The sequence below is a fragment of the Piliocolobus tephrosceles genome, chromosome 13, assembly GCF_002776525.5.
Source record: "Piliocolobus tephrosceles isolate RC106 chromosome 13, ASM277652v3, whole genome shotgun sequence".
NCBI classification, from domain to species: Eukaryota; Metazoa; Chordata; class Mammalia; order Primates; family Cercopithecidae; genus Piliocolobus; species Piliocolobus tephrosceles.
In genome coordinates this window covers 13364860-13378496 of record NC_045446.1, presented here as the reverse complement: position 1 = coordinate 13378496, position 13637 = coordinate 13364860, and the positions used below count along the sequence as shown (strand labels likewise).

The 13637-nt window shown below is 39.6% G+C and overlaps 1 protein-coding gene across 3 annotated transcripts in view; it reads left to right on the top strand.

The window, feature by feature from the left end:
* The window catches only part of MS4A4A (membrane spanning 4-domains A4A), a 39005-nt gene that overhangs the window by 5228 nt on the left and 20140 nt on the right, over nt 1-13637 (top strand). Inside the window, exons 1-2 of one of the 3 annotated variants that reach the window (XM_023215510.1) lie at nt 6014-6195; nt 10357-10502. In XM_023215510.1, coding sequence (XP_023071278.1) covers nt 10483-10502 — 20 coding nt within the window. In that variant the 5' untranslated portion in view covers nt 6014-6195; nt 10357-10482. Of the gene's footprint in view, nt 1-6013; nt 6196-10356; nt 10503-13637 lie in introns of those variants that run through there. The other 2 variants (XM_023215509.1, XM_023215511.1) reach the window with 2 other exon arrangements.

Sequence of the window (13637 nt, the reverse complement as noted above, 5' to 3'; positions counted from 1 at the left end):
ATAGATAGATAGATAGATAGATAGATAGATAGATAGATAGATAGATAGATATAAGATATAGAGTGTTATAGGTTTATGAACTAGATAGCCAAGGAATGGAATATCAAGTATATGTGATTTTTGCTTGGCCAGCATATTTGCAAAGTTTTTCTGTAAACATACCCAGGCATTTTTCTTTGAGAAACACCCCTACACTATTGAAAGTGGGATATTAGAATACCTATACTTGTCCCTCCTCTTTCTCATACTAGAGTCATGTAGTTTTTTTGGTCCAGTTGTTATTTTATATTTTACATTCAAATTACTTATTTTCTGAGTCTTAATTACTATTATTATTTATTCACTTAGACTTAAATCCTTAATGCTTTATTTGCTCAAAACTATTTCAAGTCTTTGAAATTTTTTATTAGATCTTTATTTTATTTTGCTGGATTATATCCTTTAATCATTTAATCAATCGAAGAAGCTCTGAGGTAGCCTTCTGTGCCCTGTTATTTCTTAGACAATCCTTATTTTTTCCTCACTTTCAAGCATAAATTTTTTGTTGGGACATCTCAGAGTTTTTAATATGTTAATGTGCATGGGGGTCTACCAGAAGGCTACGTTTCTAGTGCCTCCTAAACTTAATGGTCCATGAGATCTACTCACTCTGTTTTTGCTCCTCAAAGCATCTAAGAGAACTAGGGTTCAACTGAAACACTTTGGGAAATACCAACATAACTCACTTTGAAAACAGGAGATAATAGTAGAGGTGACTTCTGGCATTTGGTTGGGCTTGGCCAGTGGTAGGAACTGGAGAGTAGGAGCAGAGCGAGGCCAGAGGATTTATATAGGCATGGGTGATTCACCTTCCTATGGTGATTCAAAAGAAGTACATATCCTACACCCATTTTTAATGGAGTTGTTTACTTTATTCTTGTTAATTTTTTAAAATTTCTCACAGATTCTGGATATTATACTTTTGTCGGATGAATAGCTTGTGTATATTTTCTCCCATTCTAGGTTGTCTGTTTACTCTGTTGATGGTTTCTTTTTGCTGTAAAACAGCCATTTTGTTTAAGGAGGTCCTATTTGTAAAGTTTTGTTTTTGTTGCAATTGCTCAAAAGAAGACATACATGCAGCCACCAAGCATATGAACAAATGCTCAACATCACCAATTGTTAGAGAAATGCAAGTCCACAATGAGATACCATCTCACATCAGTCAAAGTGACTCTTACCAAAAGGTCAAAAAATAATATACTGGTCAGGTTTGCAGAGAAAATGGCCCACTTATACACTGCTGATGGGAATGTAAATTAGTTCAGAGATGGTGAAAAGTGGTTTAAAATTTTTCAAAAAACTTAAAACAGAAATACCATTAGACCCAGCAATCCCATTACTAGCTGTAAACCCTCCAAAATATAAATTGTTCTACCATAGAGATGCGTGTATGCATAGGCTCACTGCAGAACTATTCACAATAGTAAATACATGGAATCAACCTAAATGCCCATCAACAGTGGGCTGGATAAAGAAAATGTGGTACATATACATCATGAAATGCCACATAACCATAAAAAAGAATGAGATCATATCCTTTGCAGCAACATGGATGAAGCTGGAAGCCATTATCCTAAGTGAACTAACACAGAAACGGAAAATAATATACCACTTGTTCTCACTTATAAGTGGGAGCTATACAGTGGTTACACATGGACACAAAGGAAAAAGCGATAGACACTGGGGCCTACTTGAGGGTGAAGGGTGCAAAAAGTGTGAGGATAAAATACTACCTATTGTATATTATGCTTATTACCTGGGTGATAAAAAATGTGTCCATCAAACCTTCAGGACATGCAATTTACTCATATAACAAACATGCACATGTACTTGCTGAACTGAAAATAAAAGTTGGAAAGAAAGATGAAACAATAAGTAAACTCAGAGAAGTGAGTCCAGAATTTGTGATGCTTTTATTAAAGAGCATTTTCTGATTCTGGTAGATGTAGTGTGGTATCTAATTGTGGTTTTAATTTTCATTTTCTTGATTACTATTAAGGTTAAACAAAAGATGTTTTTACATATCTTTTGGGTATTTGGATATTCTCTTTTGTGAAGTGTTTGGACAAGTCTCTTGAACAATTTTCTGTGGAGCTGTCTCTTTTACTTAATGCATACAAGGGTTCTTTAGATATTCCGAATATATGTCCTTTCTTAAATATATGTATTAAAAATACCATCTAATCCTCTGTGGGATGTGAATTTTTGCTTTATATGTTTAGGAGGTCTGATATTAGATATATACACACTTAAAATGATTATATCTTCCTGAAAATTGAACTATTTTTTATAAGTAAGAAAGAATCCTTTTGTTCATCACTAACATTTTTTGCTCTAAGGTCAGATTTGATACGTTTTTTGGTTTAGGGTTTGCTTGATATATTGTTTCTCATCCTTTTATTTTACACTTTTTGTATGCATTAAAATATACCACTTTTAAATAGTATTTCACTTTTGAGTTTTTAAGATTTTGTCTGAAATATTTACCCTTTATTACATACAATATATTTATTCACATAGTTAGGATTAAATCTACCATTACACTATTGGCTTTCCTGGAGGAAATGAAAGTTCTAATTCTTGTTTAAATTTAATAAATCAAAAGCACATGCTTTAATTTTAAGATTAAAAGAAAACATATAGTAAAAGACTTTATAATTATTAAACAAATTGGAGGGAGAAATAATGCAATATAGGGGAGATAAAGGTATGTAGAACCATTGACCAAAAAATAGAAAACATTTTTTTGTTTGTTGATTTGTTTATTGTATGTAGTTTCTCTATTTTACAATATTGGTTTCCTTAAATATTCAGTGTCCATTTACACTTTCATTTAGTAATTTCTCTTCTCATGTCAGGCAGTGTAGATCCTGCGTACCGTAGCCTACATCTGGTGACTGTGAGACAGGAGTGGGGATGAAGCCAGGTTATAAATACAGATTGACTACGATCTATATGGGAGAAAGCCCCCGGCTTCTCTAGACTAAGGTGACCTCTGTGTCTTCATCATCAGAATCCCAGCTCTATAGCGTGAACTCAAGACTTTCATTTAATGATCAATTCTATAATCTTCTCTGCTTTTTTCTTTTTCTTTATACCCTGTTAATTGAAAGTTAGATGTGATTCTTGTCTCTTTCCTGGTTTTTCTTTGTTTGTTTTTGTTTTTGTTGTTGTTGTTGTTGTTTTTGACACAGAGTCTCGCTCTGTTGCCCAGGCTGGAGTGCAGTGGCGCGATCTCGGCTCACTGAAAGCTCTACCTCCTGGGTTCACGCCATTCTCCTGCCTCAGCCTCCCGAGTAGCTGGGAGTACAGGTGCCCGCCACCACACCCAGCTAATTTTTTTGTATTTTTAGTAGAGGTGGGGTTTTACCCTGTTAGCCATCTTTCCTGTTTTTTACTCAGAGCTGGCACTCACATTCTGTATACTTATCTAGAGCAGAACCATAATTTTGCTCATAAAACAGTTCTCATATTTTGTTTTTGGAATAAACACCTTGTTATGTGATGCCTGTGTGAGGGAAAGAGGATCAACTGGCCCAGTTTTCCATCATAATTTAAAAAAGCAACTACCTTAACAACTGCTCAGGGCTCCAACCTCCTCCCCTGCTGCTTATAGTTTTGACACTGAACTTGAGCTCTTTCTGATTTGCTCTTATTTGCATAGTAGTTAGTTTTGTTCAATGCTTACTTTGAGGTAGGGTGATTTTATTATAAATATATATATATATATATTTCTCTGTCGAATTTCATGTTACTGTTCTCTTGAAATCGTTATCTACTAATAATAACCTGATAATGTCTCATTTCACATCATATGGAGTGGGAAGAGAGATTGATGCCTGTCCTTAGTCTAGAATTTCAACCTCTTAGGAAGTCGTGAAACTCTGTACCCTTGTCTTCTGCAATGCCACACTTTCTGAGCTTGCCTGCTGTCTTCCTTACCCTCTTTTTCATAATCCTCTGGGAACTCTTATTTCTGATATACTGTTTCTATCCTCTAGAAACAGGGTTTGACATTCTCTGCCTCCACCCACAAGCCTGGGTGACCTCATCCCTCTGGATGAAAAGTGGTTGGGTTTACCTCTACAGCCATGGTCTCATTCCCTAGCTCCTGCCAGTTATCCAATTCTTGTCAACTTTGAAGGTGCCTACACAACTCTGATTAAATACGTTCAAAATTTTACTCTTTGTTCCTGCAGTTCTGTCCTGGTTCATGTCTACTGCCTTACTGAATGGCTCTATCTCTCATTCAGTTTCCTAACCCAGAATCTGAGTATCATCCTTTTGTTTTTCTCCTGATTTACATATTCATTATACCAACAAGTACTATCATTTCTCGTTCCTAAACAGCTTTCAAATCCATTCATTCTGTCCAACTTCACTAGCATCACAGGTAGTTCAGGTAACCATCATCCCTTCCCTAGAGAACTACCTCTACCTTAAGCCTAACTCTCTAATTTTATTATTATTTATCCCTGTTGTTTGAAACCAGGACAATATTTCTGAAATATAATCTATTTTAATTTTGAGAATTATAATTTCAGATTGTAGACCACATAGTTTTTGGAATTAGGCAAAACTGGATTTCGATCTCATCTATACCAGCTATAGGAGTATCTGTGAGTTTCAGTTTCTTCTGAAAAATGGAAATAATAATGTTACCTTCCTTCATTCTCCTTCCATTTGTGCAAAAGCTCATTCATCTTGTCTCCAATTAGATGTTCCCTTATCTAGGAAGTCTCCTCTGCCTACCCAATGTTGGGTTCACTGATCCTTCTATGAGCTCTCTTAGGATACCCAGCTTTACCTTGCAGATCACTGATCATAATGGCTTGTAATGATTTATTTGCTCATCTGTGTTGTCACTTTACCTTGCAGATAAGTGATTGTAATGGATTGTAGTGATTTATTTACTGGTCTGTTTTTCCAAGTAGTCTACAAACTCTTTGAGTGAAAATTATTTTTTACCATTTTATCAGAAGCACATGACACACTGCTTGGCTTATAATAGTTTTTCTTTTTCTTTTCTTTTTTTTTTTTTTTTTGAAATGGAGTCCTGCTCTGTCACCCAGGCTGGGGTGCAGTGGCCGGCTCTCAGCTCACTGCAAGCTCTGCCTCCCGGGTTTATGCCATTCTCCTGCCTCAGCCTCCCGAGTAGCTGGGACTATAGGCACCCGCCACCTCGCCCGGCTAGTTTTTTGTATTTTTAGTAGAGACGGGGTTTCACCGTGTTAGCCAGGATGGTCTCGATCTCCTGACCTCGTGATCCGCCTGTCTCGGCCTCCCTATAATAGTTTTTCTAAAGAAAATGCTGAATGAATGAAAACTGCACGCCACTTTGCTTTCCTCCTCCATGTAAAGTAAATATTATTTTATTTTATAAATGAATCGTAGGTTCAGGAGATTAACAAGGTCATGCAAGAAATGATTGTCATTAGTTTTATCTTAGTCAAAGGGCAGCTGGTTCTATGATACCAGCTGCTTCCTTCACTTAGAAAGGTGTTGTTTTATTGCCATACAACCAACTTGTTGCCATTTTATGGCCACTCATGATGAATCTCTAAAGGTGGAAATTCATGTAAATAAAACATTTAAGTTGTATATGTTAAGGTTGGTGCAAAAGTAATTGTGATTTTGGCCATAAAATAATGGCAAAAACCACAATTACTTTTGCACCAACCTAATAAAATAGTAATAGAGCACTCTGGAAATGTGTGACACTGTGAAAGGGGGTATTTACAAAATACCATTTACTTAGCTTGTGTATATAATGACCTTTGAAGAGGGTCTTGCATACAGTAAATCCTCTACCACTGATACCCACAGTAATTAGTAGTAGTATTTTCATAGGAAAGACTGTATCAGGCAGCCACCGCTTTTTCAGCAAAATTCAAAATAGGCATCCGTACCCATATTGGGAACACAAAATCAGTTAATGCTTCCGATATAAAAGAGGAACTAGTTGTGTGTCTCAGAAATTCTCAGCACAGCCTTTAAGGTTCCAAACATCTGCTAGAAGAGGAATGCAGATTTAAACTGAGTGAGGTGTGGAGTGGTGGAAGCTGACTGGGTCTGGACCAAAGAACTTCGAGGAACTTGCCCTGAGCCCTGCACGCATCAGACCTACAGCAGACATTGCAGGCCTGAAAAAAGGTAGGTCCAGGGACTTGCCTTCCTAGGCTTTCGGGCTGATGGTTTGGTTCACTTCCTGGGTTTAGGATTTCTGGGAGTGGAATGAGAAAAAAAATGAGGCCACTTCCCATGACACAAGCTGGTAGTCAGGGTTGGGGTGGGTTGAGTGCACCTTTAAATGTGCATTTGGTGAGGGTTGTGGTTGGATGAGAACAGTCTTTGCTACAGTTGATGGGAGTTAGAAAAGCCTCCTCAAGGCTGACATTGGAGGCTGCATAAGGTTGTTTAGTTACTTTTGTCCCCTAAGTCCTCAGGATACCAAAACACTGAAAGCAATATTTTAAACTTTTGACTAGTTACCTCATCTATTGTTAATGTCCTTCCTCCATGGTCTTTATTCTCTGTGTCTGACTGGTTATTTTTATAATTCAGGATTTAAGAACAGATGTATTGCATGCAGAATTTGGTGTACATGGAATAGGGCACAGGCAGGGTCCCCAGCCTTGTACATTTAGATGGGCTGTAACCTGACCTAGTTCTCCACTGGTCTTTGGCACTCTTCATGGGGCACCCAGGCAATAAACTGAGGCTGCTCATGATAAAATCTACTAATGAAAAATGCCTTGTAGACTTTTAGCATTCTTAGGATAAGAAAGAAGCTTGTAAGTAGTCGTGGCCATTGTAATCTTTCCCCAGATGAAGTAAATGAAACCCAGAAAAGGGAAATAATGTACCCAGAATCACACAAGTTAATAAAAGGGCTGGGAGCAAACAAACAAACAAACAAAAAAGAATTCTTGGTTCCTAGTCCAGGCCTTTTCGCTTCCCGTGCCACAATTTCTGCATCCCCATCATCCTCCTAAAAACTATCCAGATTCAGGCCTCATTTTGGGTTTCTAGTCTATTTGATAATTTTGCCAAGAAAAAGGGGAGTGTACCACTCTCCTCATGCTCCTCCTTGTGATTGTGATTGTGACCCATGAAGGGGATGGTGACATAAAAATGAGGAAACAAGAGACTGGTGGTGCTGCTGATCCACAAAGAGACTGGGGCCAATCAAAAAGGGAAGGGTGGTCTAGGTTCCCTCACCTCTTTTTGTTGTTGTTGTTGTTGTTGTTGTTGTTGTTGTTGAGACGGAGTCTCGCTCTGTCGCCCAGGCTGGAGTGCAGTGGGGCATCTCGGCTCACTGCAAGCTCTGCCTCCTGGGTTCACGCCATTCTCCTGCCTCAGCCTCCCAAGTAGCTGGGACTACAGGTGCCTGCCACCGCGCCTGGCTAATTTTTTGTATTTTTAGTAGACACAGGGTTTCACTGAGTTAGCCAGGATGGTCTCCATCTCCTGACCTTGTGATCTGCCTGCCTCGGCCTCCCAAAGTGCTGGGATTACAGGCGTGAGCCACTACGCCTGGCCTCCCTCACCTCTTTATCCGGGGAGCGGGGAAGACATTGTAGTTGTCAAGAGCCTGATGCATATAGGTGATGGGACAAAACCAAGGTTTCAATTCTTCTCCAACCCGGAAGAAATGTCCCTCATATGTATCCAATATTCTCAGCAGTTTTAAAAAAATTGAATAGAGAGAAGTTAAGCCCTGGATGGTAAACAAATGTTTTTGTCCTTGGGGACTTTATGGGCTGTAGATAATTAACACAAGGATTTCTGTGGTGGAAAAAGAGGAGGCAGTTATATGAATTTATGGCCAGAGTTTCTTAGAATGACAAAGCACCAGCCTTGAAGGACCAGAACCTGACCTATGTTACCAAAGAATTATGGGAAAGCATAAGAGTCAGTTACAAGCTTTGCTTTGATATAATGGCTCTGCCCTCGAGGAAGCTTACAGTCTTGACAGAGAGACACTAAACACAGAGAACCACCAGTGTGTTTGATAAGACAGACCCAACATGTCCTAAATTCTCAGTCTGAAGGTGTGTGTGCCTGAGAGATTGAGGCAGAGGTTCTTTTACATTAAAGAAGAATAAAGTACACATTTAGATGGACTAAGAAGAATCATCTTTAGTCACTTAACTTTGACTTTTCCAATATAGAAGGAACATAACACAGATCTTAAACCCTTAGTTACCATCATAGGTTGAGTAATCCACGTGTGGGCAACGGTGGGGAAGTGGGGGGGAATAGAGTCTGAGAGAAGATAGAGACTATACAATGCTGTTCGTGTGTGAGAAGATTAGATGATGTGGTGGGTTTGTTTTTGTTCTTACAAGGTGGTCACAGGAGGGGTGGAACGTTCCTGCAAATGGGTTCAATATATGCAAACGTCTCAATATAAGAATGAAATCACTTCTTTGGAACAACTTAAATAAGTCAAATATACTTGGGGCTTTAAAAATTAAAAGGAGAGAGATTTGAGGTAAGACTACAACAATAGATTTGTGCTGAAGTAGCAGAGGTTTTGTTATCAACACTAAAAATTTTAACTCTATGCTAAGGGTGGTGAAATGTAAAAGAAGGCTCTTAAAGGGGAGGGTGACTCAATTCATTTTATATTTGATCATTCTGGCTACAACATCACGGGTGGATTGAATATCCAAAGCCACAAATGGACACAGGAACATTCAGAGGCTATAACGAATACTTCTGATGAAAATAGGATAATGGCTTGCCTTGAGAAGATGAGAGAAATACACAGAGTTGAAAAATGGTTGTGTAGGATTAAAATGAGATTGATTGAACATAGAGGGTAGGCAACAGAAGGAACTAATGACAAACTACCAGATATTTTTGAGACAGGGTCTCACTGTGTTGCCCAGGCTGGAGTACACTGGCGCCATTGTGGCTTACTCCAGCCTCGACCTCAGCCTCCTGAGTAGCTGGGATTACAGGCGCCCACCACCACACCCAGCTAATTTTTGTGTTTTGTGTAGAGATGGGGTTTCACCACGTTCCCCAGTCTGATCTCGAACTCCTGGACTCCAACAATCCTCCCACCTTGGCCTCCCATAGTGCTGGGATTACAGCAGTGAGTCACAATGCCCAACTTTAAACTTCCAGATTTTCAACACGGATAGTGTAGTTAATTGCTGGGCCTTCCACCAAGAAAGGACACTTGCACTCCCATAGCATTAGGGTTCCTGTTCCCTTTAGCTCTTGCCACTCTTGATTAGGGACTACTTGCAGGGCTCTGAAATAATCTCCACATACTGTTCCTTGCACCACATTACTTTTTTGAAAGAGAAATTTTGAGGAAGGCTGGATGTCTTCTATTTAGGACTTCTAAGGTTTGAAATAAAAGTTACCTCTTCTCCCTTCTGGAACAAGTAGGTAAATTGTCAGTTTCTGGTTTTTATTAGAATGACTTTAAATTAAGCCCAGAGAATGACAATTCCCCTAAGTATAACAAAATCTAAGGATGTGGAATAAATGTAAGACCAAAAATAAGACCTATTTTATTTTGGCCATATGCTCCAAATCTAAATTTTATGTTCTGTGCAGGGAGTGCTTAAGTGTATATATAGGTCTGAATATACCTACTCCACAGCATATAAATGTAACCCACCTCCCAAATTCCATTATCACTGCAGCAGAGACTGCAAGAGGAAGAGGAGAGGGCCTCTTGGCCCACCTCTACATAGTCTTGTACCTAACTTTTTCCAAATTGGGTGCTTTCCTCCTTTTAGCTATTATAGATAATGCTGCTAAGAAAATTAATTGTACAAGTTTTTGTGCAAACAAAAGAGATTTTCTATTCACCAGACTAGCGTAGTGGATCCCCTTAAGCAAAGGAGTTCTGGAATTACAGCACCTGGATTTAAATGTTGGTCCTGCCACTGTTTACTCAAGTTACTTAATCTTGTGTTTCTATAATTCTGCCCTGTGAATAATAGAGTATATCTTCAGGGGAATTTAATGATGAAATAACACATACAAAACATTTAAACCAGTGCATGTCACTTAATAAATGCTAAGTACATATTAACTGTTATTATTGATATTCCTACTATCACTTACTCATTTCTGGCTTGAAGTATAAAACATAAACTTCCTTTAACACTTCCTGCCACTCAAAGGCATGCTAGACAGGGACTTTATTCCTGTCATGACTCTGCTCCAACCTGCTCCTGTCTTGGGGCAAGTGGAAAAGCAGATAAGAGGGGTCTATATAATTGGAGAGAGCATGTTATTCATGGTACTATATTGTCAGATGTTGACACTTCCTCTCTTTTGCAGTTTGTCTCAAAGATTGGTCAGAAGAGTCAGGATTGTCCTTTTTTGCTCTCATGGAACAAATTAGATACAAGACTATGCAGAGGTGGACCAAGAGGCTCTCCTCTTCCGCTTGCAGTCTCTGTTCGAATGATAATGGAGTTTATGAGGTGGGTTACATTTACATGCTATAGAGTAGATACATTCAGACCTATATGCACACTTTAACATCCTCTGAGCAGAACACAAAATTTAGATATGGAGCAAAGGGGTAAAAAAATAGCAGGCCTTATTTTTGGTCTTAAATCTAATTTGTACTCTCAAATTTTGTTAAACATTGGAGAATTGTCCCCCTCTGGGCTTAATTTAAAGTCATTCTATTAAATCCCACAAATTGACAATTTACCAACTGTCCCAGAAGGGAGAAGAGGTAATATTTATTTCAAATGTTAGAAGACCTAAATAGAAGATACTCAGCCTTCCTTAAAATTTCTCTTTCAAAAAAGTAAGGTGGCACAGGAAAAGTATGTGGAAATTATTTCAGAACCCTACAAGCAGCCCCTAATCAAGAGTGGCAAGAACTAAATGTAACAGGAACCCTAAGAGGGCTATGGGACTGCAAGTGTCCTTTCTTGGTGGAAGGCTCAGCAATACATTTTCTGTGTTAAAAATCTGGAAGTTTAAGTTTGGGCATGGTGGCTCACTCCTGTAATCCAAGCACTATAGGAGGCTGAGACAGGAAGATCACTTGAGCCCTGGAGTTTGAGACCAGCCTGGGTAACATGGAGAAACCCCATTTCTACAAAAAATACAAAAATTAGCTGGGTGTGGTGACACATGCCTGTAATCCCAGCTACTCGGGTGGCTGAATTCGAGGCTTCAGTGAGCCGTGATAGTGCCAGTGTACTCCAGCCTGGGCAACAGAGTGAGACCCTGTCTCAAAAAAGTCTGGTAGTTTGTTATTAATGATTTCTATTACCCACCCTCTGTGCTCAGTCAATCATGAAATGATGACCTTCTTTGCCTCTTTTGACAGTTTTTGACTTGAAGTTTATTTTATGTGACCTAAGTATGGATAATTATTCTCTTTAGGCTACTATTTGCATGGAATAGTCCATCCCTTAACTTTCAGCCTATGTTTCTTCTTAAGGCTAAAGTGAGTCTCTTACAGCATCTAGTTAGATGTTTTTTAAAAATTTTCCAGCCACTCAATGCCTTTTGTTCAAAGAATTTAATTCATTTGTGTTTAAGGTTAGCATTAATAGATAAGGATTTCCTCGTGCCATTTTATTATTTGGGGGAGGTTGTTTTTGTAGACCTTTGTTTCTTTCTTGCTATCTTGTCTACCTTTATGATTTGGTAATTTTATGAAGTGCTAAGTTTTGAGTTCTTTAACGTTTGTGTATCTGCTGTAGTTCTTTGCCTTGTAGTCATCATTAGGCTAACATGAAACATCTCATAGTTATATAAATTGACTATTTTATGGTGACAGTAATAATGTTTATTGAAACAAGAACTCTAGACTTGTACTGTCCTCTCACGAAACTAAATTTTTGGTATGTTTGTTTTCTACTGCTGTAAAAGACCATTGAAGACTGGGTAATTTACTATAAAATTGTATTTCACTTATAGCTCTAGAGGCTGGGAAGTCTAAGGGCATGCATGGTGCAAACCTCTGGTGAGGGTAATCCCATGAAGGAAGGTGGAAGTGAGCGTACAAAGCAGAGAGAAAGATGGGGCCAAATTTATTCTTTTATCCGGAGTCCACTCCTGTGATAACTAACCCTCTCCAATGATAATAACATTCATCCATTCATGCAGGTAGGGGTGTCCTGATGTAATTACCTCTTGAATTACCTCTGGAAGGTTCCACCTCTTAATACTATTACAATGGCAGTTAAGTTGTCACATGAGTTTTAGAGGGGACATTGAAACCATAGCATTTCATCCACAGCCCTCCAAAACTCATGTTCTTCTCACATACAGGATGCAATAATTCTGTCTCAATAGGCTCAAAGTTTTTACCCATTCCAATATCGACTCTAAAGTCCTAAGTCCAGAGTCACATCAGAAGCAGATATGGATGAGACTCAAGGTATAATTTATCGGGAGGCAAATGTTTCCAGCTGTCAGCCTGTGAAATCAAAACAAGTGATTTGTCTTCAAAATATAATGGTGGGACAGGTACAGAATAGACTCTCTCAGTTCAAAAGAAAGAACTAGGCAAGAAAAAGGCATAACTGGTTTCAACTGAGTCCAAAATCCAACAGAGAAAACAGCATTAAGCTTTAAATCTGGAGAATAATTTCCTTTGACTCCATGTCCTGAATCCTGGGAATGCTGACTGGGGCCCTCAGACAGCCCTGCTTGCATATCTTTGCTGGGCTCAGTCCATGCTTCAGCTCCGTTAGGCTGGAGTTGCATGCTAGTGGTCCTATAGTTCTGAGATCTCAAAGGTAGCCTCACTCCCATGGCTCCACCAGGCATATTCCTAACTGTGACTCTGTGTTGGCTCTGACCCCATATTTCCACTCAGCACTGCCCTGATGGAGGCTCTTTGAAGTGACTCCACTCCCATAGCTGTTTGTGACATCCTTTTGATCCTAGGTGGAGAAAGCCATGCCCCTACAGCCCTTGCAGTCTGTGAGCCTGTAACACCACATAGTTAACACCACATGGTTGCCATCGAGGTAGACAGCTTGTACTTTTTGCACTATAATAGTGGCTGTGGAGCTGGGGTCCTAGGCTCAGGGTCTTGCAAAACTACTGTGGCAGAGGTTCACTCACCGAGGCATGGGTGGATGCAGATTACCCACAAAGATGAGGCTGTGACTCTGAGGCATACCTCAGCAACTCAAGCCCATGGGGCAGGGATGGAACAGTTACTGATTCTGGGGTCAGTGTACAACACCAGCATGGCTCCAGGGCAAGAGGGGTGCTCTGGAGGCTTGAGCTCTGGGGAGCAGGTTACAGTCGAAATTTTGGTTCCAGAGCCAATAGGGCACTGCAGCAACTCCAACCCTGGGGGACGGAGTGCCACATAGTGGTAACTCTAGACCCTGAGATGTTAAGGCATGGCAATATCCCAGACTGTGTAAGGCTGGATGTAGTAGCAGCAAGGCCTCAGGAATGACTAGGCCTGTCTGTGGCTTCGTCATTGGGTTTTTTGAAGCAGTACAGAAATGACCCCCTGGAGAGCCAGGGTTTCTCAGAAGCTTGGACTCCAGGAAATTAGTCAGTTCCAGGGAGGTGGGGCACTGCAGTTATTTTGCCTGGATGGTTGGGTGACACAGCTCAATCAAAGC